Here is a 24,050-nt window from a genome sequence, read left to right as displayed (position 1 = left end):
GCGACTCAGCGATCCCACACCCAACCACGGACTGCCCCCCGCTCTTCCTGCGCCGGCCACCCCGCACCGGGCTCTGCCGCTCCGCCCTGGCCAGCTCACTGTGCACACTGCAGCCGGGGCTGACCGGCCGTCCGGAGTTCACAGTCAGCTTCCACTGGGCCCCTCCTAGCTCTCCTTTCTTTCGCAAGGCCTAGTTCCCAGTAAAAATTCCAGAAACGGGAATTCGAGATCCAGTCCCACTTTGTGTTTATTTAAATAGCCGAAGCGACAGCCTTGGCACAGCAGAGGGAAGCTGGGCTGGGGTGTGTGAGAGGTGGCAGCAGTGTGGCCTGATTTGGCGGTGGGCGGTGAGGGGAACAGGACGGGGCCACAGTGGGCTCCTGCACCCCTGAGTCAGGTTCAGCAGTCATGGTTGTGGGGTTGGGGGCACTATAAAGGAGACATCAAGTAATGATGTCTCGCCAAGTCCCAGAGACCTCAGGGATGGGGGCTAAGTCAGCTCCCTCAAGTGGCAGGGCCAGTGCATCCCAGGCAGGGGTCACGGGGTCCAGAAGGCATTTTCGGCAGCCCCGGAGGCTGCGTTGGCAGCTGCGGTTCGCACCGCAGGGTTGGAGAAGACACCAGCAGTAAATTCTTGCTGGGCCTTCTGGAAGCTGGCACCCGTGCGGCGGTACAAGGAGTGGATCTGCAAGAGGAGGGCAGAGACGTGCCGGCTCGGTCCAGCCAGTCACCCTGCTCCCACCTAATCCCCCCCACCACTCCCCTGCCTGCTGCTCCAGCCTCTACTCCTTGGGACCCCCCACCTCAGAGGTCCATCAGCCTGGCCCTCCCCAGCTCCTCCGGAATGTCACCGCCCCAGGCCCTCGGGGGACACATGATCTCACTCTCCTGGCCCCACCTTCCACACAGCCCTACCCGCTTTAGCATCACGATCCCCAGCACGGCGATGCCAGTGAAGAACAGGGCCACCAGCAGCATGAGCACAGCCACAGCCGTGTTCTGCTTCAGCACCACCAGAGCGGAGATCCAGCCGCTGTTGGGAAGACCAAGCGCGTGGCGGTGAAGGCGGCTGCTCGCCGCTGGGTCTGTGCTCCCAGCTTCTCCACTGCTTATGTCCCAAACGGGCCCCGTTCCGCCCTCCCCACAGCGGGCCGCTCCCCTATCAGCCTGGCAGCTTCCCGCGCACAATCCCAAACTACATCCACTCTCTTCGCCGTTTAATCCCAGCTTCTGAAACCTTAGCGCCTAGCCCTTCCAGACAGCCTCACTCCAGACAGACCCTTCTGTTGAAGGTTCTCCCTCCTCTTCAACCAGGGTCATGTATAACTCCTCCAGGAAGCCCTCTCAGATTGACCGACCCTTTTCCCTTCAGTTTGTGCCTGTCTACAGTTCTGCCTGGGCTCTCTACCCTGGAAGAATGTCCCGTCTCTCTCAGGAGAGTATATCCTAGCACTTCCCGAGGATGAAAACCGCATTTCCTTTTGCTGAACGACCCCTTCCCCGGTACCCTGACCTGGCCTAGAGTGGGAGGAAGGGGTGAGGGTGGATGGCAGCCTCACGGACCTGAACCCCCAACCTGGGATGCCAATGGCCTGGAGGACAAAAAGCACATCCTGGGCGAAGAAAATGAAGAAGAAAACGAAGAAATTGAATGAACTGTCGCTTCTGCAAGGAGAAGTGGGGGGAGGAGAAAATTAGGGGCTGGGAGTAGGTAGGAGGGTCCATCCCAGTTCCCCATCCCCCTCCCAACTTACCGAAAAGCCTTATACATGGGGCGGTACCAGCAGACGAAGGAGCAGGGAGTGAAGAGGAGGCCCCAGAGGATGGAGAGCCCGAAGCCTGAACCATTGTTGGTCTCCACACAGAAGCTGGCCAGGCAGGCGAGGAAATTCAGGAGCAGAGCCAGAGTGCTGCCTGAGGGACGGGGACAGGACGATGGGTCCTTCTGGATGCAGGGAAAGCTCCTTCCCCTGTAAGCCCACTCACGGCCCTCACCACGTGCGGCAGAGTAAGGGAAGGGGGACAGCTCTGCCTTCGTGGGACCCTCAACTCAGCAGGGGAGGAAGAACGACCAAATCTCAGTCACGTGCAATTTCCTTTGCAAAGACATTTAAAGGATTCGGAAGCCATTTCGGCACGAGGACAAGGCGAAAGGGGAGAGGGTGGACGTACGTTTGCTAAAAGGCTGGAGGATAAGTTCTAAGTCCTATAAAAGGAGTTGCCCAGAAAGATCCCGGAGAAATGAGCCTTGACCTCAACTGCTAAAGAAAGGTGAAAGGTCTAGTTCTCAGTGAGTCGGCTCCAGAACAGAAAAGATGTACAAGCTGCCGCCTGTGGTCTTCCTCCAAAGAGAGCCCTCACTACTCACACATCCAGAGGTAGTACATGGTGGATACTGTCTTCTGATATTCTTGCGGGATCTCCATGGAGATGTCCTGGAAAAAGCAGGGCTGAACTGGGCAGAAAGAAGGCAGAGGCGGCCAATTGTTCTGTCGAGCTGTAAGGCAGAGAGAGAGCAGGAGGACCCCAGAAGTGAGGCAGAGCCCAGGGAGGGAATCTCTCCCCCACCCTTCCACCCCCAGGCCCACTCTTCTATCTCCAATCCGGGGTCCAAGGAGACAAGGGTGAGGGGCAAGAATGATATTAAGTATCACTGCTGCCAACTTTGAAGCATCGTGCCAAGCGCTTTATCTAGATGGCCTTGTCTGACACCCGCAACAGCCCTGTCGCATAGGTACAAACGGGGTTCTCGTTATACAAGTTCGGAAATGGGGGCACTCAGTATTCAGCGACTCGCCTGAGAGCTCCCGGTTCGTGAGCAACAGCGCCCAAGTTCAAACTCAGCAACCCGGCCCCAGCGCGCATGCTCTTGGGGTTTCTTCTTCTCGCTCCTTCGAAACTGTCAGATCCCCGCCCGACCCGCGCAGGGATCCACTCACTGGCTGTGCCGCCGAGGGCAGCATGCTGCAGCTCCCGCTCCCTCCGATCCAGCTCCTCTGCCTTCCGGTTAAGCTCCTCCTGCTTCTTCAGCAGCTCGGCTGTGGCTGCTGCAGCTGAAGCCTGCCCAGTACGAGCAGAAGGAGACGTGAGTCCCGGGCCCCAGCGCTAGCCCCGCGCCCCAAGCGCCACCCACACCCCCCTTTACCTGGGTGCTGTAGGAGCCATAGTTCTTGGGCTCCGTGGGGCTCAGCTTTCTCGAGGACTGCAAGGAGGGGGCCGAGGGCGGAGGCAACGGGGCAGAGGCAGGAGGCTCATAGGCTGGTGGTGGCTGTTGGGTTTAGCAAAAGCCTCAGAGATCATCTGGTACCCCCCACAAATACTGGACTCTGGAGTCCGCCTGAACTCCTCAAGACCCAGAACTCACTACCTAAGGCAGCAGCCCAGCTCTTAGCAAGCCGGTTCCCCTATTTCTACCGGAGAACTCCTCCCTCAGCGCCCGCCTGTCAAATTCCTCAGCCAGGACTCAGAGAGCACATCTGCTCCACCTACTCCCTTAACTTTTATCTAAAACTCTTACTGTTCCCCGGTCCAGCGGGAAGAAGAGGTCCAGTCCCCCTCATTCCTTGCCTTCTAATCGCACACGTAAGCAGGGTCTTTTTCTCAACTCCAACCAGCTCCATACTTTATTTTCTTCGAAAACGCCTCGGCAAACGAAGGTCAGGCCCTACCAGATACCAGACTCCAGGTCCTCCCAGACCCACGTTCAGAGCTCCAACGGGATGGATGGTTGGCCCTGGTGTCTCCAGAAGGATCGGGCACCCCCAGCAGACTGACCTCTCTCAGATCGCCGTGCGTCTTCCTTCCTTTGCGTGCAGAAACGCCCCCCACCCCCACTCCCGACGGAGCGGGCTTATTGGCACACCCTCCCCCGCTTCCTGGTACTCTGTGCTCTCCAGAACCTCACCTCCGGGATCTCAAAAGGGTTGTAGACGTCAAGGGTGGCATACTGCGGGCTGGGTCGGTGCTGGATCACAGCTGGGTCCTGCGGGCAGAGACCTGGGGGCTCAGCTGGCACCCAGTGCCTCTGGGGGGACCTTACAGGGGCCTCTTCGAAACTGCCTGTGGCTCCAAGGGCTGCACTGTGGGGGCCACGCTGTTGTCCCAACATTTGATCCAAATCCTTCAACCCACACTGCCAGGACCAGCTCCGTGCAGGGACTGGGCAGGCCCACGCCCCCGGGTGCTCACTGGTCTGGAGTCGCCGTCACCCCCACGTGGCAGGCCTTCCACGGATCAAATGGCACTCATGGGAATACGAGTTAGCCCCATCACCCAGGACCGAGAAGAGTCAACCCAGTTGCCCACAGGAGGCCGGCGCAAGTCACCTGAAAGGGGTTGTCAAGCTCGCCGGGCTCGGCGAACGGGTTCCCACCGTCTCTGTTGTGAGCCATATTTGCACCGCGGCCTAGGCCGCCCCCTGCCCTCCACGCCCCTGCCGCGGCAGTGGCGGCGGCGGCTCTCGGCGCTCCCTCCGCTCGCGTCGGTCCGCCCCGCTTCTCTGTGCACGGATTGGCTGTACCCACCGGAAGGGTCAGAAGGATCCCCGCAGCAGCAGTGGGTTGCGCCTGCGTCTGAGCCACAGGCAAAGCGGAAATGCCCCACGTGACCCCTTTAACCCGGTCCCGCTGGCCAAGCACCGCCCCTTCCCACACGTGACACCGCCCCTCTAACGAACTACACCCCCCAGCAGGCTGCGCGTCAGAATCCCGGCGCGTTCCATCCTCCCGAAGTGCACGACGGGAGCCCGGCGGGCCGCAGCGGCCTCCCGGGAGCCCGGTTGACCATGTTTCCTCGGGTCGCGTTTCTGGCTCTCGCCTGGGCCCGGCCTAACGGCTGCTGGAGTCGGACCTTTCCCAGCCGTCATCACTCCGGGTGAAAGGCGTGCCGCCTTATGACCCTTCTCCTCCCTGACCCGCAGGAAATGTGATCTCTTCACCACCCTCCCGAGACGCCGGATACACTGGGGGCATTAACTAGTTGACTCTGGAGGGTAAGACCGGACGCCCTTCACATCCAGACTCAGAAAGGTCGCCAGTCTTCTCTCATCCCTCCACCCAGCACCCCCAAACCTCAAACTCCAGGGATGCAGGTCGAAGCACATCATTTTATTTCACAAAGACTGTACAAAATTCCTTATAAAACATGGGATGGATGCCACCTGGTTACCTCATTTTGCCCCCGACCGACTCGACTGGGAAGGGGCGAGTGAGGGTGGGAGAGCGTGGAATGGAACGGGATTATGTACAAGGCAGGGCACAAGCTCTCGTATTTACACTACTTCACATATTCACAGATACACAGGGAGCCAGGAGGAAGGAGTGGGCCCCGGCTCTGTTCTCTTGTATAAAAAAGCACCAGTGTCCTGGACTGGACGCCCACTGCTGTCAGACATGCAGAGGGGCCCAGGGTCTGATCGTCACCGACTGATATCCCGACTGGAGTCCCACAACTTGGCGCTGGGTGGCTCGGCCCGGAGGCGGGCGAAGAAAGGGTGCTGAAGGGCTTCGCCCAAGGTCAGCCGCTTAGCAGGCTCATACTCTAGCGTGCTTTCGATCAGATCGAAGAGCTGGTGGTGTTCCTCTGCCTCTGAGGTCAGATACCGCTGGTGGTGGAGGGCGGGAGAAAGGTGAGGCGCGGCGCCTCGCAAACCCCGCCTTCTTCTCCAAGGCCCTAGCTTCCGGCTGGGAGGACCGAGGCTCTGCGGGCAGCTGTTACGGACGCTACCCGACCACGGCCACATGGCAGCCGAAGCTTCTGATCTTACGGCCTAACCCACCTTCCCTAGCATAATGACTCGTTCGCACTCTTTGAAAGTTCTTCCTTTCTACTTGTATATCCTTGTCAACTTCACGAACCTTCTTTAGCTCCTCATTTTACTGTAGGTGCTTCAAAGGTAGTTTATTCTTTCCCGCCTGACCCAAGGAATCCAGGACATGGCTTTGACCTCTGGTGGGCTCGAGAAAGACATGGCTGTCTAACCTTCCCCCAGCAAAACCGCTCCCTCTTCTCTCTCTTCCATTAACCAAAGATGTCTTCTTTCAGCTTTCCTCCCCTTCTGTCCTAACCCTCTGCTTGTGAAATGCATTCCAGAAGCAAAGCACCTCTGGGTGGTGGACACTACTGATTCCCAGCCTGGCTCACCCGCAGCGGTTTGCAGTTTTCTCGAACATAGCGCCCGGCCGACGTGTTCTCATCCCAATCCAGGCGACCCCGATAAAAATATTTCTGCTTCCTAGAGGGGAAGGGGAGGTTGAGGAATCAGGAGGTTCCTCTTGGTGTGGGATAATTCCCTTATTCCCCCATCTGAGAGGAGCTGGGGGGAGGGAAGGTGTCAAAGAAAAAAGAGAATGATGTGATGTAGACCAATTTTGTGGAGAGGGAGGGAGAAAGGTGAGCCCCCCGCTCGAGGCTCACCTTGTCTTCCGGACCATCCGGGAAGGGATGGGGCCCAGAATCCTTTCCATCATGGCCAAGTGCTCTCTGTTGTCGTGGGTCTGGGGAGGAGAGCCGGGGAGGGGACGCTGAGGGATCGTTGCTAGGCAGGCAGGCAGGGTGGAGGAGCGAGCGGGCAACACGGAGAGCCGGGAGCAGAACACCGGTGCTCACCCGGGCACCCGCCACTTACCTGGAAGAGGGTGAAGCCAACATAGTACTCGAAGACGATGCAGCCTATGCTCCACACGTCACAGGGCTGTGACCAGCCCAACTCTGGGTATGAACGGGAGGGAGAGGCGTTACGAGGCTTAGGGGGTGCCACCCTAACCCCACACCCGCCGGGATAACTGTGCCCTCTTACCAAGGATGACCTCTGGCGCTCGGTAGTGGCGAGTGGAGACGATGGTGCTGTGGTGTTCGTGATCAAAGGTGGCGCTGCCGAAGTCCACCACGCGCACGGCCGTGCTCTTCACGCTGCGCTCGTCCCGCTTCTAGGCGCAAACAGGGAGGGGGTGACCCGCTGCACACGGGCCGAGACGCCACCACTCTTCTCTGAAGCCTCTGAGCCTTAAAAAGGCCACTGTGACCTCCTGCCTGTTCCCACACGTGCCAAATCTCCTGTCGCAGCCTCGCCCCTCGGCAGAGCAGCATAGCCGCTGCGGGGGGGGGGGAAGCGGGTTGGGAATGACCACTGGACGGAGTCTCCTCATCTGGAGACCAAGCCCGAGAGCCTGGGGAAGGCAGGGAGCGGGGAGGGCGGGCCTCCTTGGGTGAGAGCTCCACCGCCTCGTTAGCCAGGAAGCTGATTCTTTCCTTACAAAAAAGGGGAGGACGTTCAAGCGAGAAACTTAGGGGCATTTCCGCTCGACTGGAAAGTTATCTGCGGTCCTTTCTCCAGTCTTCTTACATCTCCCCCTTACAATCTACTCCGGCACTCTGGTTTCACTCGGTCAGAGCAAGACGGGGAGAAAATGTGGGAGAAAGGCGTGCCAGGACAGACAGGGCTGAGAGAAGGGCGAGGAGGCACAGCGGCCTGTCCCCGCCGGCCGCCTTACCTTCTCCAGGTTGTAGGTGAGCTCATAGTCTGAATTCACAAACAGAATGTTTTCAGGCTTGAGGTCCGTGTGTGTCAACTTGTTATCATGGAGGACTGCAGGGGAGAAGGCCAGGTCAGGGCTGGTCCAGGCAGCCAGGGCTAACTGGCCCCGGCTGTCCCCGGGCTTGGTCACCTAGCTCAACGCTGGTGAGGAAGCAGGTGCAGGTCACTAGGTTGCTTTCTGCTCTACGTCCAAATGAGAAGCCTGATCTAAGATGACCTGTGCTTAGTAACCTAAGATACACTAATTGTCGACTATGCAGTTTGTTATGGCTTTATTTCTGCACCGACTGACATATGGGCGTATCTGACAGCCTAGGAATCCAACTCTGCAGAACTGTCCTACCGTGAAGCCCAAAGCAGATCTACGTGCTGGTCCGGGTTCCCTACCTGGCCCCTGGCTGCACTGCTCCCTGCTCCCACCTGCTTCACTGGGAATGGAGAGCATCTCAGCTCAGATGCAAATAATCCTCCAGTCTGAGGTGTTCCTTTGTCCCTTTGTGCTTGCCGCCTGCCTTACACTTCCCAAGGAAGGGGAACGAAGGGAAAAAGAGGCATCTAAGTGCTCTGATTTCAAAGGCTTTGTTTTTCAGCTCCTGTCTGTCTGGATGTTGAGTGAGAGCGATTGGTGAGGGTGAAGACATTAGTCAGGGAGCTAAGTCAGAAGAGGTGTCAGCTTGACAGTGAATCAAAGAACCACAGGTGAGCAAGCTGTTTAGGGGCTTCCCCAGCGCACAGCTGAGACAGAAGAAGTCCAACGAGGGGGGCTGCCCCAGAGTCCGCCTTGGCCCGCCACACTCACACTTGACGGCCTGGCACAGCTGGAAGGCCATGTGGCGCACTTGGTGGATGGGGTAAGGCAGGTAGTTGTTGTCTTTGAGGAAATCGAAGGTGCTAAGGCCCAGAAGCTCAAAGGAGATACACATGTGACCGTGGTAGTCAAACCAGTCAAACATCTGGACACAGAGGCTGAGAAGAGAGATGGGGGAAGGGGAATGTCTGATGAGCTCCCCTCTGCCCGCCACCCTCCGCCAAGAGGGGCTGCAGAGCGGTCAAGTCCACGCGCTTGCGCACAAACACGCCAGCTAGGGCTACCGCCAAAATCAGCTCGGCTAGAGAGCAGCCTCTCTGGTAGACCCAAGGAGAGACGTACTACCTGCCAAGCTTCGGACCATTTTCCTGCCAAATTTTAAATAGTTAATTCTATTTGCTGAAGAGCTGGTGAGTGCCAGCTCCAGTGTGGACCCTGACTTGTCAAACCCTCACTCCCAAATCCTGACCCCGCCTCCCACTTCACACGTCATCAGGCCCGTGTTTATACTGCTTGTCCTTTTATGTCTTTGCTTAACGCTTTTTCTGTGTTTGGCCTATGAAACGTGTGTGAACAGAAATATTACATATAACACCTGTGGCCTCATCAGCGTAATTCTAGGTATTGGAAGTTCAATTAACTTTTTGATGAAAATATCGATTCTCAGTCTCAGGGTCATTCTGGGGGCAAATCCCTGCCGAGGCCACCCTGGGCCAGAGCCAAACCGCAGAGCCATCTAAGTGCCCTGAAAACGAGGGAGATGGATTAGAGACCCTCCCTTCCGACTGTGACTGTAACGTTCTACTCCTCTAAGATGAGGCCCGGAAGATGAAGGGAAGAGAAGGGCCAGGGCTCACGGCGCCCCCTGCAGACCTAACCCAGGCCAGGAAGGCTTTCCCAGGCGGGGTGGGGCCTCGCAGACCCGCGCTCCTCTGCCCGCTTACTTCTTGTTGTCCGGGTCCTTCTCGTTGATCTTCTCCAGCACGTTGATCTCGAGTCGAGCTGCTTCCTTGTACTTCTCCACGTTCTTAATGATCTTCAGGGCCACTCGAGCCCCGCCCCTACGGGTCAGAAGAGGCTTTTGCTGGGTTCTTGAGAACGTCTCAAGCTGAACGGGGCCAAGAAGCCCTACGTCCGGCTAATCGGCAACAAAGCCCAATGAGCCTTACTCCCTCTGCGCCCAGCGGGTACGGAGGTGGGGTGGCTGACAGTTACCTGCGATGGTCGACACACTGTACGACTCGGCCGAAGGTCCCCTCTCCCAGGGTGCTTACGATTTCGTCTGAAACGAAAAAGAGCAGGGTCGGGGAGAGGGAGGGAGAGAAGGTGGGGAATGAGCTGAGTTGGAAGAAAACAGGGTACGGCGACCTGGGGTGAGATGAAGGAAGGGGAACAGATGCAGATGGTCACAGGGGAAGCGAACCCCTGCGTGACCCCCACCACCTTTAACCCAGGGGCCGTGAGAGCTGGGAGTGGGCGGCAGAGGTCAATTCTCAACAGCAACTCAAACCACCCAGATAAGCACCACCACTGAGAGAAGGCAAGAGGCCGTGGCTCGGGTTGGCTCGGGACGTTGGGATGGCTATGGGACCATTACAGGCTAGAGGATTGTTACGATTTGGCTTGTACATCGCTCTTGCAGCCAGTCCCCGACGTGGTAGATGAGGTGGCCCTCAGCGTCGTCCTCTACACTCTTGGCTCTCCGGCTGCTGTGCTGCTGGCGGGGCGGGGGTCGGAGCAAGCCAGGTGCGGAGCGGGGCGGAGGGAGGCGGGGTGGGTGGTGGAGGGCCACCGGTCTAGGTGCCCAGCCAGGGGACAGGCGATGATGGGGACAGTGGAAGGGAACACGTCAGATGCAGTAAGGCGGATCGGGGTGAGAAGAGAGAGCGGCGCATAACCCCAAGTCCCAAACCCGGAACGGGAACGAGGAGAGGCCCGGGCAGAGCAGAGAAGTGGCGTCACTGCCAGCGTCACCCACACCCCCACGCTCCGCACAATGCCCTTCCAGGCACACACAGCTGTCCCCTGGCCCCCACCCAAGCCCACCTGCTGAGGGGGCCACGGAGCCCGGGGCTTGGGGAGAAAGGCAGTGCACAGGCAGGACCCCGAGTGAGGGCGCAGGCCTCTGGGGCAGGAGCTGCTCCCAGCACAGCGAGGCTAGCATGCCAGAGAGGGCGCTGGGTCACACGGGCTCTGCGCCCATCCGTCTCCAGAGCGGACTGCAGGGCCCTCCACGAGCCAGAGAGCGGAGGACTGGCGCCCACCTCCAAGTCCATGCCCGCTGCTCGGCTGAGCACGAGCACACTTCGCACTTACCAGGGTCCCGGAGGACTGGGGAGAGAAAGGGCCTGGGCGGGCACTCACCGAGGAAGAGCGGCTGAACGTCCGGCTGCGCCGCCGGCGCCGCCTGTGCCTCCTCCGGCTGCTGCGCTGGCTGCGGTAACTGCTGTCGTCCCGGTGGTACTCGTAGGAATGGCGATAGTCCGCGTCGTAGTACGCGTCGCCCCGATCCCGGCTGTAGTCATTGCGCCTGTAGCTGCCACAGTACCGCCGGTCGTACGCTCTCCGGTCTGACGAACGGTCGTCGTAGCTGCCGTCGGATGACAAACACGCGTTAGGCCGCCCCGTGCGACGAAGTCCTCTTCACCCAGCTGCTCAGCAGGCAACCGATCAATGTCTGCTGAACGAGCGCGTGAGCGCGTGCCGAGGGGAGGCCTCACCTCCGGGAACGGACGTGGTAGCTGTCCTCCCGCCGCCGCCGCCGCGTCCGGTCACTGCTACTCGACCAGGAGCGGCTTCTTCGTCTCTTATGCTTTCGGCTCCGGTAGTGCTCGTGATAACTGCCCCGGCTGCCTCGCTCTGAGGAGCGGTACCTTCGGGGGTGAGGCATCTGGAAGCGAAGGAAAAGCAGAAATAGCGAGACGGCTTCCTCCGAGGGCGGGCTGCTCCCGAGGGGCTGGGCTGCTTTCTGGTCTTGAATCTTTCTCCTTCTCCCGCCCACAGCCTCCTCGGTCTTCCTCTGCGCTCACAATTCCTCCTTGATGGAGTACACACGCACCGACGACCGATGGCTGCAAACTCTAGGAAGCCTCCCCTCGCCCCTCGATCCCCTTCCTGACCCCCCACTCAGCGCACTGCCCTGCTCTGACTTTCCTCAAACTTGGCTCCGAGAAGACCTTCAGGTCTGGGCCACGGCTCACTACAAGAGAGACGATGCCACCGGTGGTGACTGCCACAGCTCGTCCTGGGCTGGCGTCTGAGACAGATCTGTGCCATCTGAGTTCCTCACAACTCAAGAGAATGAAGCTTCAGCACACGCTATCACGACAAATGTTTTACAGTTCTTAAGGGTGTATCTTATCTTTCCAAGGAGACCATCCGTGTCCTGAGGGCAGGAATCCCGTTGACCAGGTTTCCAGGCATAGTAGTTCACACGGAACGTAAGCAAGGCCTAGGGACCTGGATCTGGCCCTGTGAACTGTCCTAATCATCCCTCACATCTCTGGCCGAAGCCCCCCTGAGAGCTTTTTATACAGGAGGCCCCAAGCTGCAGTCAGCTTCCCATCTGGCCCCTCCCCTCTTGTGCCTAAGGAGCACAGAATAACTGGTTTTTAATTAATAACAGCACTACTTGGCTAAGAGCCAGCCACCTTCCAGTTATTAAAATCGGAATGGCATGGCGCAGAAATCCTCCTTTTCCTTCAGGGAAAAAATCAGAAAGAAATCACTGTCACAATCCAGGCAGGTGAGGACAGGAGGGCAGAATGAAATGAAACAGGCCCAGAGACAGAGAAGTATTGGGAGGCGGGGGTAGGATTCAATGTGGAAACGCAAATGATTCTGACGTCTGGCTCCCCCTGCCCCCAGCTACTTCTTCCCAAACCCCTCAAAACGAGGAGGGTGATATTTGATTCATTCCTGACCTAACAGGGCCTGCAAGAAACCAAAAAGATGAAAGCACAAGATTCTCCCAGGTGATCCAACCTTCTTTAACACAGCCACGTAAATGTCACCTCATCACATACGAAACTGACACCAAAGTTCCGCGCAGGCCTTCCCCCGCAAAGCATCTCCAGTCTACAACCTTTCTCACTCAAAAGATCCAGAACTCTTTTCTGGAGTCGGATATTTTCCAAATCCTCCAAGTGACACGGGGGTGTCTTCTCCCTCGCCAGCCTTGATCCAACTTTGACATTCTGCTCTTCCTCGTCTCTGGAACCACTCCTATCCCCACTCCATCACGCCTTCTACTCTGGTCCCTCCCAAGTTTCCGGTAGGTCTTCTCGGGTACATCTAAGGCAAGCCGATCTTCTTGCACCCCAACTCCCTACTGCTCACCTCGGCCGCCCCGCAGGTCTTCAACCCTCCTCCTCCCAATCTCGCCCCGGCCCCGTGCCCCCAATTCGACCCTATGCGCGCCCGCCCCGCGGTCGCCATCTTCTCGCGCGACCCCGCGGCCCGCCAGCCCGCGCGCTCACCGTTCTGGCGGCGAGGCCCGTGCGCTTGTCCCACAGGAAGTCCGTGATGGCGGCGGCACTGCGGCCGGAGTCCCGGCACCCCCGCGGCAACGAAGTGCGGCTCCACCCCCCCGACCCGAGCCCCTAGGACCTCCCGCCTCGTTCCCGGGCTCCGCTCCAGTCCCGCCCGCCCCGGCTCCGTCCCCGCCCCCAGGATCCGCTGGGCGCCGCTCGCACCGCCCCCGCCCGGGGCCCGATCCCAGCTGGGGCTCCGGCTCTGGCCTCTCCGATCCGCCGCCGCCACCGTGAGCGAGCACGTACGCACGCACGCACGCACGCACGTCCTGCGTCGCTTCCCAGTTACCCTGGGGCTCCGCCCCCAGGGCCGCGCAAGCCACCGAGTCCTCGCGGAGCTCGCGGGCGTCCGCCAGCGAGGGTTGAGGCGGTTCCGGGGGCGGAAGTTCGTGGTGATGGAGAGGGAGTCGCCGGGCCTCAGCCCCGCTTCCTGTCTTTTCCTATACCTCCTCAATCTTTTGCCCTTCTCGCGAGGCTTCTCTGGCTTACTTAGTTAATTTGGAGGTTGAAAAGAAAGGCTTATCATCTAGGGAGTGTCGCCGCTCCACAAACCCTTCGAGGCTTGCCAGTGAGGTCTGATTCTCCAAGACAGCCTGTAAATGTCCAGTTCTTAAAGCAGTTCGGCTACCTAACCACAGCAAAGAGGGACTCCCGTCATTTGTCCTAAACAAAAGCTGTGTACATGTGCGGTCGGGGGTATGGCCGGGAAGGGAAGGTTTGAGAAAGGGAGGGATGGAGACTCGGGTGCCGAAAAAGGGGAAATCCCAGTAAGAGCTGTACGTTACCTTCTTTCACATAACATGACAAGTGTAAGTCGAGTGAATTGAAAAAGGAGAGAGGAGAGCTTGAGACAAAACGGGCAGAGTTAGAGACGCTGTAGAAGGAATTGAGAAGTAGATTAAAAAGAACGTGAGGATAACTAAAGTCAGAATATCAGGGGAGCTGGATGGAGGCTTGTCAGATAGAGATTAGATCAGTTAACCAGAGATGGTTTAGGAAAAGTTTCCTAAAATAGAAGAGCCAGGGTAATGAAGGCGCTGAGAGGACAGTGGTGAGTTCACTTCCTCCTCCAAGAACACTATGTGTCCAGCACCGTGCCGGGTGCCAGGCTCCTGTTCCTAAGCTCTAAATTCCGGTGGGAGAGAAAGACCTGTGAACAGACAATGGTGGCCTAATGGTTGGTTATGGACACTGTGGACACTGTTGGAAAGCTCTAGACTAACTGCTGCCTGGGGAAAGGAGATTCGAAATGTGTCTCTAGGTTTCCTAGAGCAGAGGAGATCTGAACTAGCTTTCGTATCCTCGGCGTCCACTCAGTGATGGGCAGAGTCAATTTGGTGAAGGTGGGCAGAATGAAATTCGGACAGTGAAATACTAGAGTGAGCAGTATGGAGAACAGAAGAAACGGCTAGAGAGCGCTGACAGAAGAAAGCGGAATGCAGAAAGCGAGAGTGGGGAGGAAGAGTCTCCTAAGCCATTCCTCACCTCTTCCATTGGTCCCCAATCCCTCGCCCTCCTTAGTCTCACCAGCTACAACCCGCGTCCGGTTTTCCCGCCACTTGCAGGCGGCTCCACCCCCCGGCGCACTGCGAATAAAAACCCATCGACGCTGGCCACGCCCTCTCTGTGGCTCGTGCGGCGTTTCCCCGCCTTCCCCTCCTGCACTTGCAGGACCGCCCCGGTCTGCGAGGCCACGCCCACCCCCATTGGCTCCGCCCCAGAGGGAAGGCCCTCGGACAGCTCTGCCCCCGCCTGCCCTGCCCAGCTTTCGCGCGGCCCTCGCCAGGGGGCGCAGCGCAACCCGCCCGCCGCCCGCGGGAGAGTCTGTCGCACACACCCCCTCTGCCCCGCGCGCCCGCAGTTGCCAGCCGACTACGCCTCCGCTCCGAGCCCGCGGGGCTGCGCGGGCTCCGACTCTGGGAGGGGCCGGGGGTCCCGGATGGCCGCGGCAGGGTCTAGGAGGCCAAGCGTGTAAGCCGTGGGGCGTCATGGAGGCGGAGCCGCGGCCGACGGCGAGGGCCGGCGATGGGGCGACCCCTGGGGTGGAGGCGGCGCCTCCCGCTGCCCCGGCGCCTGCGACTGAGACCTCGGGTCCGATCCCCGGGTCCGGATCCGGACTCGAGCCCAAAAGGAGGCAGCTTGGGACTCTGCTCCAGCCCACGGTCAACAAGTTCTCCCTTCGCGTGTTCGGCAGCCACAAAGCAGTGGAAATCGAGCAGGAGCGGGTCAAGTCAGCGGGGGCCTGGATTATCCACCCCTACAGCGACTTCCGGTACTGGAGGCCCGGCAGGGAGGGCGGGCGGCACAGATCTCACCCCCACGGCCGCGACACGGGGACCGGGCCCTCCTCACCCTCCACTGTCACTTCATTTCCGGCCCAGGGGTCCCTGGATGGGGCTAGAGAGTCACTTCCACCAACCTAGCCTGGGAATTCTCAAAGACTTCTCGGGCTGGGGGCGACGGAAGGGACAAGCAGACACCAGAGACCTGGACTTCCCATTTCAGGAACCCGGCACCCCACCTGGACCACAGGGACTACTGGAGTTCGGGATTCTTGTCTCCTCCAGTACTGCTTGCTGGCGACCTGGGAAATTATACCATATTCCGAGGCTCGGGGTCAGCCCGAGGGAGAAACCGAGCTCTGCTATCTCCCACCCACTCCACCCCCTACTCTTACCCCCAGCACTGTCTAGTTTAGCAAGGCAGGCTCCCGGGAAAATAGGGACGCTGGGGGAGGGGGGCCGTTAGGACAGCGGTTCTGGTCGCTGTCCCTGGTGCTGAAGGCGGGATGCGGCGGGGTAGGTTCGGGACTCATAGCGATCGAGGCAGCAACGCAAGGGCACGGCCACCGCCCAGGTGACTACCAGATTGGAAAGGGACGGAGGGTGGGGGCGGGGCCATTTCACAGTCCCCATCAGGCTGTACCTCTACATCAAGGTCGCTAGGGGAGGAGAGAAGCCCTGTCCTTGGGGGGAAATGAAGGACAGCTTTCGGATGAGGCTCTGGGGAGCGAAATGAGCAGAGAGGATGAGGTGTGAGCCGGGAGTCCGAGAGCACAGCCGGAGACCTAGACATCCTCTGGGATCCACAGACATACACGTTCCCTAAACGTCCCTTCCTCCCGTTATTGCTTCCACTCCCATCCTCTTGACAGCCTCATTCCCACCCCGCCACGCACCTTTTCTAGTCTCCTGCTTGTGGCTCTTCCCCTTCCCCTCTCACCCTCCGATGTACCCCCAGAAGCCGTGTCTCCCCCTTATTACTGTGCTTCTTCTCCGTCCTATCTAATGCATCACCCGCCAGGCTTGTGACTGCCTGTGAGTCAGGCAGTGAAGATGCTCTATGGCTAGGCGGGCCCTCCTTCCCTCTCCTCTCCCCGCGCGCGGCGCAGGATCCCTCCAGTGGTCCAGGAGGGAGAGGAAGAGGGCTTGAAGGTTTGTTGTGGATTGAAAGCACATAGTCTGAGGGGCTGCCTGGAGGCCTGGACTCGGGGACCACCGAGCTTCTTTCAGGACCTGAAAGAATCGATTTTGCAGTCAGGGTCAGAGCGGCTGGGTCCTGAGTGGATGCTGTGATGAGACGCGTCCTGGAATTAAAAGTCGGGACCCTCAGATTGTCCAGTGATTTTTTTATGAGTGAGAGCTTCGTCGCGCTCCCTCCTGACCTCTCCTTTCCACAGCTTCCATGATAGCAGCATGGCTCTCCCCTGCCCATGCCCTTGCCTGGGCTCAGCCAGAGTCCCAGCGGGCGCAGGGTGGTTAGGGGAGGAGAGGCCTGGCTGACCGGGACCTCCTCTGCAACTTCTCTGTACGTGCAGCTCTGTCTGAGGTGCTGTGGGGTGAGCATCCCTGAAAAGCGCAGTTCAGATGCGGGGCAGGAGAGGCCACCCCCACCCTGGGACACAGATGAGCAGATCTCAGCAGATTAAACGGGAACCATGGGCCCAACCACGCCGGGGAGGGCGTGAAGTCCCAGACTAGGAATGGGCGGATAGCTGAGATGGGAGAAGCAGTAACCGCTTCAGATCTCAGGATGAGGAGCGGGTGAGTCACACGCCAACCAGCGCCCGCACGGCACTGTCACAGCCATCATCTCGGTGCGTATGTTTCAGCAACCCTGTGAGATTAGCACAGGGGACTTTATTTTAAACTTTAAAAATATTTAATAACAGTGACATAAAATACATACGTAGCAAGGATATTACATATGTGTTACATATATGTATTAGAGATATACGTAATAGCGATATACACATGGTGGAGCCGTACAGTAGGTATAGACCGTGGATACAGAGTATGTGTCTATATAGTAGGTGGAGAGTAGCATGGCGTATAGGGAACCATATATTAGTGTGTATATACGTATATACTTGGAAGAGTAATTCTGCAGCGCATCCCTGTGCTCTCGCCTTCCTTTCCCAGACCATCATACTTGTTTCCTTACTCTTCTCCATAGTTTCCCCATTTCCCTGTGAATCCCTGAATCGTGCAGCTTAGTTTGGCTGTCTGTGAACTTTGTACAAGTGGAAACATCCAGTGCGTACACTTTTGTTTCTTGCTTCTTTTGCCCAACGTGAAACGTGTGAGATGCACCCATCCTGTGGAATCTAGACGCGGCTGGGTGATTTCACTGCTGCGCAATGTTCCGGGGCACAGATTTATCACCGTGTATTTATCTCATGTGTCTACATTGTTCTACTGATGGACACGCACATCGTTCCAGACGTAATGCTGCTCTCTCTGTATCTCCTCGAGTGTCCCTGTACCCAGGAATGGAATCGCTGGGAGTGCCATGTTTAACTTTACTAGATAATGCCAAACTATTTTCTCAAATGCGGTCCCAGCTTACACGGCCACCCGCTGTACGTGGTCATTCTCTGCCTCTGTATCCTCGCCCTCTCTTGGCTGCCTCAGATTGTGTGCTGTTTGTCTTGTGGCTGGAGAAATATCGCCGAGGTCTTACTCCCCATCCCGCCCACACCTTAGGTTTTACTGGGACCTGATCATGCTTCTGCTGATGGTGGGGAACCTCATCGTGTTGCCGGTGGGCATCACCTTCTTCAAGGAGGAGAACTCCCCGCCTTGGATCGTCTTCAACGTCCTCTCCGACACTTTCTTCCTGCTGGATCTGGTGCTCAACTTCCGCACTGGCATCGTGGTAGAGGAAGGCGCCGAGATCCTGCTGGCACCGCAGGCTATCCGCACGCGCTACCTGCGCACCTGGTTTCTGGTTGACCTCATCTCCTCCATCCCTGTGGATTACATCTTCCTGGTGGTGGAGCTGGAGCCACGGCTGGACGCCGAGGTCTACAAAACCGCGCGGGCCCTGCGGATCGTGCGCTTCACCAAGATCCTGAGCCTCCTGCGGCTGCTCCGCCTCTCCCGCCTCATCCGCTACATACACCAGTGGGAGGAGGTGGGGCGGGGAGGTGGGCGGGGGCTCGCGGGCTCGCGCGGGAAAGCGCTGTGGGTGGGGCTCCCGGTGACCTTAGGCGGTGGGCGCGTGAGTGGGACCTCCAGTGGGCTCTCTCCAAAACTGGTGGGGAGAAGCAAGAACAGAGTGAGAGTTCGGGGGAGGGGGCCGCAGGTGAGGATGCTGGTGCAGGAGGAAGGTGCGGAAGGATGAAGCGCAGCTGCCGGACAAATGCTTGAGGGTTAGTTGACTCTGGGAAGAGGATGGGGGACGGGGACTAGGACTTGCCCTGTGTGAAAGAGGCTGGGCTCTAGGGCAGCAGAGTGTCGTGGTTCCGAGTGTGGACTCTGCAACCCCGTCGCCTGCGGTCAGACCCCAGTTTTACTGTTTATACGGAGACTTGGTTTCGTCTTCTACAAAACGAGAATGTTACATGTACTTGCGGACGATAGGCTATAAGGTTTAAAGGAGTTCACACTTAGAACAGTGCCGGCACAGAGTAAGTTCTCAGCAAATTACTTACTATTATTATTATTAGAGGGGAAGAGGGTTGCCGTCATCAGTCCTTATCCACGTGCCCCAGGGACATGACACTGTGAAACGTCCTCTCCTCTTTTCCAGGCTACCCCTGGGCAGCTCATGCAGCAGACCTTTCTGAGTTTCTGCTGTGACACTGTGTCCTGCTGGGCATGTAACTGGCAGCAATCTTCTTATGTATAAGGGGAAAGTCATTACACAGCCTACTTTCTATTAGCTGTATATGTGTGCTGTAAAGCTCTACAGATAATGGCCATTTTTTTTAAATCCATGAGGCTGGGGCCAGAGAGAAGTTGAAAGAGAGAACTCGCCAGGCTGGGAGAGGAGGGACGGGCGGGAGGGCTCCTGTCCACAGCCGCCCCTCCTCGGACTCCTCAGATCTTTCACATGACCTATGACCTGGCCAGTGCTGTGGTCCGCATCTTCAACCTCATCGGGATGATGCTGCTGCTGTGTCACTGGGATGGCTGTCTGCAGTTCCTGGTCCCCATGCTGCAGGACTTCCCTCCCGACTGCTGGGTCTCCATCAACCACATGGTGGTGAGAACGCCCACAGCCCTGCCTCTCCTGGGCCTGCTGAGGGCTCTTCTGCCTGAGTAGCCGGATGACCGCAGGGGGCAGAGGTGACCAAGAGGAAACAGGAGCGAGGAGGAGGGGACGCGAGAGGGAGGAAAGGGACCCAGAGGACACGCTCGTGGGTTGGGGGGAGCGGACAGGGAGGGAAACCTGGGCAGGAAGTGATGGCTCCAAGCTGCCTAAGAGGCCCCTACTGCCTCGGGCCACTTAAGTGGCTCCTAGGAGGGAGGTCAGAAGCGAAGGGGGCAGGCAGAAGGACGAAGGGAGAGGCAAAAGGGGGCAGGAGGAGAAGGGGCGCTGAGGGCCCTCTGCCCAGCTGTGCAATACTTTGCCCCCAGAACCACTCGTGGGGCCGCCAGTATTCCCACGCCCTGTTCAAGGCCATGAGCCACATGCTGTGCATCGGCTACGGGCAGCAGGCACCTGTGGGCATGCCCGACGTCTGGCTCACCATGCTCAGCATGATCGTGGGCGCCACCTGCTACGCCATGTTCATCGGCCACGCCACCGCCCTCATCCAGTCCCTGGACTCCTCCCGGCGTCAGTACCAGGAGAAGGTCAGCGGGGCCAGGAGGCAGGAGGGCGGGCATGAGGGTGCCGGCAGCTGGCAGGTCGAGCCTGATGCATGCCCTGGCGGGTCTCGGTGTCCTTCCTGGCCCCCGTGCATTTGTCCCATGCCCATGCCTGTACCTTCTCCTTGTCTGGACCTATGCTTCTGTCCTTGGACCCCTCCTCTGCCCACGTCTGGGTTTTCCTGTGACCGACCGTGCTCATGTCCTCCTCGTGTCCACCATCATCCTCATGTCCTTCTGTGGCCCCCCGTGTCCTCTTCTGTCTCTGTGTCTCCCCGCCCGGGGGTGGGACCCATGTCTGTGACCCTCCTCCACATTCACCTGCCTCCACTGTTCCGGCCCCACGTCTGTCCCCGGGTCTCTTGCTGCTGGCCACGGGCTGGCGCTGCAGTACAAGCAGGTGGAGCAGTACATGGCCTTCCACAAGCTGCCGGCCGACACCCGGCAGCGCATCCACGAGTACTACGAGCACCGCTACCAGGGCAAGATGTTTGACGAGGACAGCATCCTGGGCGAGCTGAGCGAGCCGCTGCGGGAGGTGGGGCCGGGCGGGCGGGGGCTCCTGGGGACCCCGGCTTCCGGGGCACATTGTGGGGGCGCTGCTGGGCAGCAGACGCACCTATAGTGGGCAGGCCTGCAGAGGGCCCCGTGGGAGGCCAGGCCTTCGGGGCTTTTAGGGTCTGGGGTCTTTCCCAAAGGGCTATGGGCGTGCAGTGTCCACGGGAGGGGCTGCAGGGTCTCTGTTGGGGGGGCGGTCCTTCCAGGGCTCATGGGAGAGCTTTGAAGGCAAGGGCTGAGGGACGGTCCCAGGCCCACTGAAGCATCCCCATCCTCGCAGATCATGACCCCAGGGGTGGGGCCTCTGGAGACAGATGAGCTCGATGGGGGTCCCTCGGAGCAGGGGGCACAGCCTGCCTGACAGGCCCCTCCCCTGCCCAGGAGATCATTAACTTCACCTGCCGGGGCTTGGTGGCTCACATGCCGTTGTTCGCGCACGCGGACCCCGGCTTCGTCACCGCGGTGCTCAGCAAGCTGCGATTCGAGGTCTTCCAGCCGGGGGACCTCGTGGTGCGCGAGGGCTCCGTGGGCCGGAAGATGTACTTCATCCAGCACGGGCTGCTCAGCGTGCTGGCACGTGGCGCCCGGGACACCCGCCTCACTGACGGATCCTACTTCGGGGGTCAGCAGGCCTCGGGGAGGGCGGCGGGGGGGCTGGAGCAGGGGGCCGAGGGCAGCTGCTCCCCTGGGTCAGGGCCCCACCTGGCTGTGCTGCAGAATCAGGGTTCTGGACCCTCCCCAGGCTAGTGAGGCAGAATCTCTGGGCCTGGGCCTGCAGCTCTGTCTTAAAAAGCTTCACCAGAGAGTCCAACGCACAGCCCGGTTGGTAGTTTCCGGGCCAGTGGGCCTTTTAGAACCAAAAGCGGTGAAATCCAAGGATCGTATGAAGTGAGGGACAGAGAGGAATAGAGCACTGTTGTCCCAGGGGCTCGGGCTTGGTGGCTCCCTGGTCACTGGTGTGATTCAGGGACCCGGCCTATGATAGTGGAGGCAGTTCCGCCAGCCGCTGCCCAAAGCGACCTGAGGCTCACATAATCTCTGTCCCCAAAATCCCCACCAGCCTTCGGCGTCCCTATCGTGCTGCCCGTTGCCTGTGCCACTGCGTTTCTCCTGTGGATTGTCCCCGGTGTCCAGTCGGAAGGGTGGGAGGGGAGAGCACAGAGGGCGCTGCCCAGGCCTGCCCCTTGGGACAGAGAGGTGAGGTCGGGTGGGGTGGAAACGGAAATGGAGTGGAATCGGCTGGGACCGTGGAGCCAGCCAGCCAGAGCGGCCGGCTCGTCAGCTTTGATTTGGAGGGTGAGGACAATAACTGCCGGTCTGGGGAGCGACAGTGCTTGGAGCATTTAGGGATCCTGGGGCGGGCGAGTGACCGTTAGTTTCTGCCCGCCGGGGAGGCGTGTGGAGGCTGGTCGGCCGCTGCGGGCCCGGCGAGTGGGCTTCCTGGGGACAGCGGTTCTGAAGGCCTCCTCCCCGGCTCGCAGAGATCTGCCTGCTGACGCGGGGCCGGCGCACGGCCAGCGTGCGGGCCGACACCTACTGCCGCCTCTACTCGCTCAGCGTGGACCACTTCAACGCCGTGCTCGAGGAGTTCCCCACCATGCGCCGGGCCTTCGAGACGGTGGCCGTGGACCGGCTGCGCCGCATCGGTGAGGCCTGCTCGCTGTGTCGCGTCTGGGGCCAGCCGGGCCCGGCCCAGCCCAATGGCAAGGAGCCCCATGTCCCAGGGCCCCATTGGCGTCCCCGGCGTCAGTGGTCCGTGTCACACCCTAGCCCACCCCAGTGCCAGTGAATGCCCCAATCGGCCTTTCTACTCGGGCTCCCTGTCCTCATCAATGAGCACCTACCTCCTGCCCCTGGAGGCATCGCCCCCAGTCCCCATGCCCTGAGCCCTCCTTCCCTGAGTCCTTGGCCCCCACCGTCTCTGATGTCTCTGACATGCACTCGGCCCCGACCTGTCACATCGCCCCCACCCTCGCCCACCCCCGTCACCTGACCCTCGCACTCTTGGACGTCCATCCTTCATCCCGGACCCCTTCCCTGTGTTCACTCCTCGCTCCGGATGACCAGGCAAGAAGAATTCCGTGCTGCAGCGGAAGCGCTCGGAGCCGAGTCCGGGCAGCGGCGGGGGCATCATGGAGCAGCACTTGGTGCAACACGACCGGGACATGGCTCGGGGGGTTCGGGGCCTGGCCCCGGGCACGGGAGCTCGGCTCAGCGGAAAGCCAGTGCTGTGGGAGCCACTGGTGCACGCGCCCCTGCAGGCAGCCGCCGTGACCTCCAGCGTGGCCATCGCCCTGACGCACCAGCGGGGTTCCCTACCCCTCTCCCCCGACTCGCCAGCCACCCTCCTGGCCCGCTCTGCCCGACGCTCTGCAGGCTCCCCAGCCTCCCCACTGGTGCCTGTCCGAGCTGGCCCTCTGCTGGCCCAGGGGCCATGGGCATCCACCTCCCGCCTGCCAGCCCCACCTGCCCGAACCCTCCACGCCAGCCTGTCTCGGGCTGGGTGCTCCCAGGTGTCCCTGCTGGGCCCCCCGCCGGGAGGAGGTGGACGGCGACTAGGACCTCGGGGCCGCCCCCTCTCAGCCTCCCAGCCCTCCCTGCCCCAGCGGGCAGCAGGCGATGGCTCTCCTGGGCGTAAGGGCTCAGGAAGTGAACGCCTGCCCCCCTCAGGGCTCCTGGCCAAGCCTCCAGGGACAGCCCAGCCCCCCAGGCCACCAGCCCCTGAGCCAGCCACTCCCCAGGGCCCCCAGCTCTCTGCCAACATGTGAAACCCTTAGATGAGCTCTCAGGTGCAGTAGTATATGCCATAAGGCTGTCGCCTTTCGGGGGGGGGCTGGGACACTGCCCGGTGGGAACCCCTCTCGTCACTGCCAGGAAGACGGTTTCCGTCCTCACCTCAGGCGCCCCGCGGCCTCCTGCCCCAGCACCCACTCATCGAGCATCCCGAGCGCCCACCGTGCTCAAGGCACTGTGCCAGGCACTGCAGTCTCCACTGCCAGACAGAAGGGACGCCAAGCCCAGTGACGAGGGCTTTCCCCTGGCCGTGACCCTGCCAGGCGCAGGCTGGGGCCCAGGATGCCAGCTCACGAAGCACAAGGACTTGCCACTGCCATCACTGCCAAGTGACTAGATGTCCACTTCCCTGCCCATGACCCTGGCCCAGCCATCTTCCCGTCCCCCTAGCACAGTGGGGTGCCTCCACTGCTGTCAACAGATGTCATGGGTCCCTGATGTGGGCGCCCGCCGTCGCTGCCACATGTGGACCCCCGTCTGTAACCCCTGAGTGGGAACACGTCTCCTGACAAGTTCCCCGCACTGTTTCTGTGGTAGGACTGTCTCTTTGTGAATCGGGCGCCACCTCCTCTCTGTGTCCCGGCCCCAGCGATGTCCCTCTTGAAAGGAGGGTTGGCACCTCCTTAGTGTGCCAGCCTTGATCCCCCCGGGGTGGGGGCAAGTGGCTGCATCTTTAGTGGTCTGCCATGACGAAGGAACCGCTTGAGCTAGAGCTGACCCGAAGTGGC

At 59.9% G+C, this 24,050-nt stretch overlaps 3 protein-coding genes across 7 annotated transcripts; 1 reads left to right on the top strand and 2 right to left on the bottom strand.

Moving 5' to 3' along the window:
- Nucleotides 1–222: 222 nt before the first annotated feature.
- Nucleotides 223–4,589, bottom strand: SCAMP3 (secretory carrier membrane protein 3). The gene is made up of 9 exons (XM_039849646.1): nt 4,326–4,589; nt 3,905–3,982; nt 3,146–3,268; nt 2,940–3,060; nt 2,369–2,497; nt 1,755–1,914; nt 1,564–1,665; nt 916–1,033; nt 223–685 (listed from the first exon to the last, which is right to left on the bottom strand). The coding sequence occupies exons 1-9, from the start codon at nt 4,389–4,391 to the stop codon at nt 539–541; spliced, it is 1,044 nt and encodes a 347-aa protein (XP_039705580.1). The 5' UTR covers nt 4,392–4,589; the 3' UTR covers nt 223–538.
- A 495-nt stretch (nt 4,590–5,084) lies between these two features.
- CLK2 (CDC like kinase 2) lies at nt 5,085–14,427 on the bottom strand. 5 transcript variants are annotated; one of them, XR_005650050.1, is made up of 13 exons: nt 14,360–14,427; nt 11,063–11,232; nt 10,707–10,932; nt 9,972–10,059; nt 9,558–9,624; nt 9,287–9,403; nt 8,334–8,500; nt 7,491–7,585; nt 6,797–6,926; nt 6,626–6,708; nt 6,415–6,494; nt 6,142–6,313; nt 5,085–5,602 (listed from the first exon to the last, which is right to left on the bottom strand). XR_005650050.1 is itself a non-coding variant. In XM_039849632.1 (13 exons), the coding sequence occupies exons 1-13, from the start codon at nt 14,366–14,368 to the stop codon at nt 5,417–5,419; spliced, it is 1,509 nt and encodes a 502-aa protein (XP_039705566.1). In that variant the 5' UTR covers nt 14,369–14,425; the 3' UTR covers nt 5,085–5,416. The 5 variants fall into 5 exon arrangements, 4 of the variants coding, with proteins under 4 accessions (XP_039705566.1, XP_039705567.1, XP_039705569.1 ...); XM_039849632.1 differs by having other exon boundaries at nt 6,142–6,232; nt 14,360–14,425; XM_039849633.1 differs by having other exon boundaries at nt 5,091–5,602; nt 6,142–6,232; nt 9,972–10,056; nt 14,360–14,424.
- Nucleotides 14,089–23,997, top strand: HCN3 (hyperpolarization activated cyclic nucleotide gated potassium channel 3). The gene is made up of 8 exons (XM_039849618.1): nt 14,089–15,146; nt 17,860–18,289; nt 19,202–19,363; nt 19,738–19,956; nt 20,363–20,509; nt 20,911–21,151; nt 22,011–22,175; nt 22,597–23,997. The coding sequence occupies exons 1-8, from the start codon at nt 14,311–14,313 to the stop codon at nt 23,295–23,297; spliced, it is 2,901 nt and encodes a 966-aa protein (XP_039705552.1). The 5' UTR covers nt 14,089–14,310; the 3' UTR covers nt 23,298–23,997.
- Nucleotides 23,998–24,050: the final 53 nt, after the last annotated feature.

This window comes from Pteropus medius, unplaced genomic scaffold, assembly GCF_902729225.1.
Source record: "Pteropus medius unplaced genomic scaffold, Ma_sr-lr_union100, whole genome shotgun sequence".
Classification (NCBI taxonomy): Eukaryota; Metazoa; Chordata; class Mammalia; order Chiroptera; family Pteropodidae; genus Pteropus; species Pteropus medius.
The sequence above is the reverse complement of the archived record's forward strand: the minus strand, read 5'-3'. Positions and strand labels throughout refer to the sequence as shown.

Bases quoted from the DNA above. Each gene is read 5' to 3' on its own strand.
- HCN3 (XM_039849618.1), top strand. From the start codon at position 14,311: ATGCAGAAAGCGAGAGTGGGGAGGAAGAGTCTCCTAAGCCATTCCTCA. The intron at 15,147-17,859 runs GTACTGGAGGCC...CCCACACCTTAG, and splicing joins CACCCCTACAGCGACTTCCG to GTTTTACTGGGACCTGATCA. The intron at 20,510-20,910 runs GTGGGGCCGGGC...TCCCCTGCCCAG, and splicing joins TGAGCGAGCCGCTGCGGGAG to GAGATCATTAACTTCACCTG.
- CLK2 (XM_039849632.1), bottom strand. The intron at 9,404-9,557 runs GTAACTGTCAGC...TCTGACCCGTAG, and splicing joins CAGTGTGTCGACCATCGCAG to GGGCGGGGCTCGAGTGGCCC. The intron at 8,501-9,286 runs GTAAGCGGGCAG...CTCTCTTCTCAG, and splicing joins AAGGACCCGGACAACAAGAA to CCTCTGTGTCCAGATGTTTG.
- SCAMP3 (XM_039849646.1), bottom strand. From the start codon at position 4,391: ATGGCTCACAACAGAGACGGTGGGAACCCGTTCGCCGAGCCCGGCGAG. The intron at 1,666-1,754 runs GTAAGTTGGGAG...TTCTCCTTGCAG, and splicing joins CCCATGTATAAGGCTTTTCG to AAGCGACAGTTCATTCAATT. The intron at 686-915 runs GTAGGGCTGTGT...CTCCTCTTGCAG, and splicing joins GGATCGTGATGCTAAAGCGG to ATCCACTCCTTGTACCGCCG.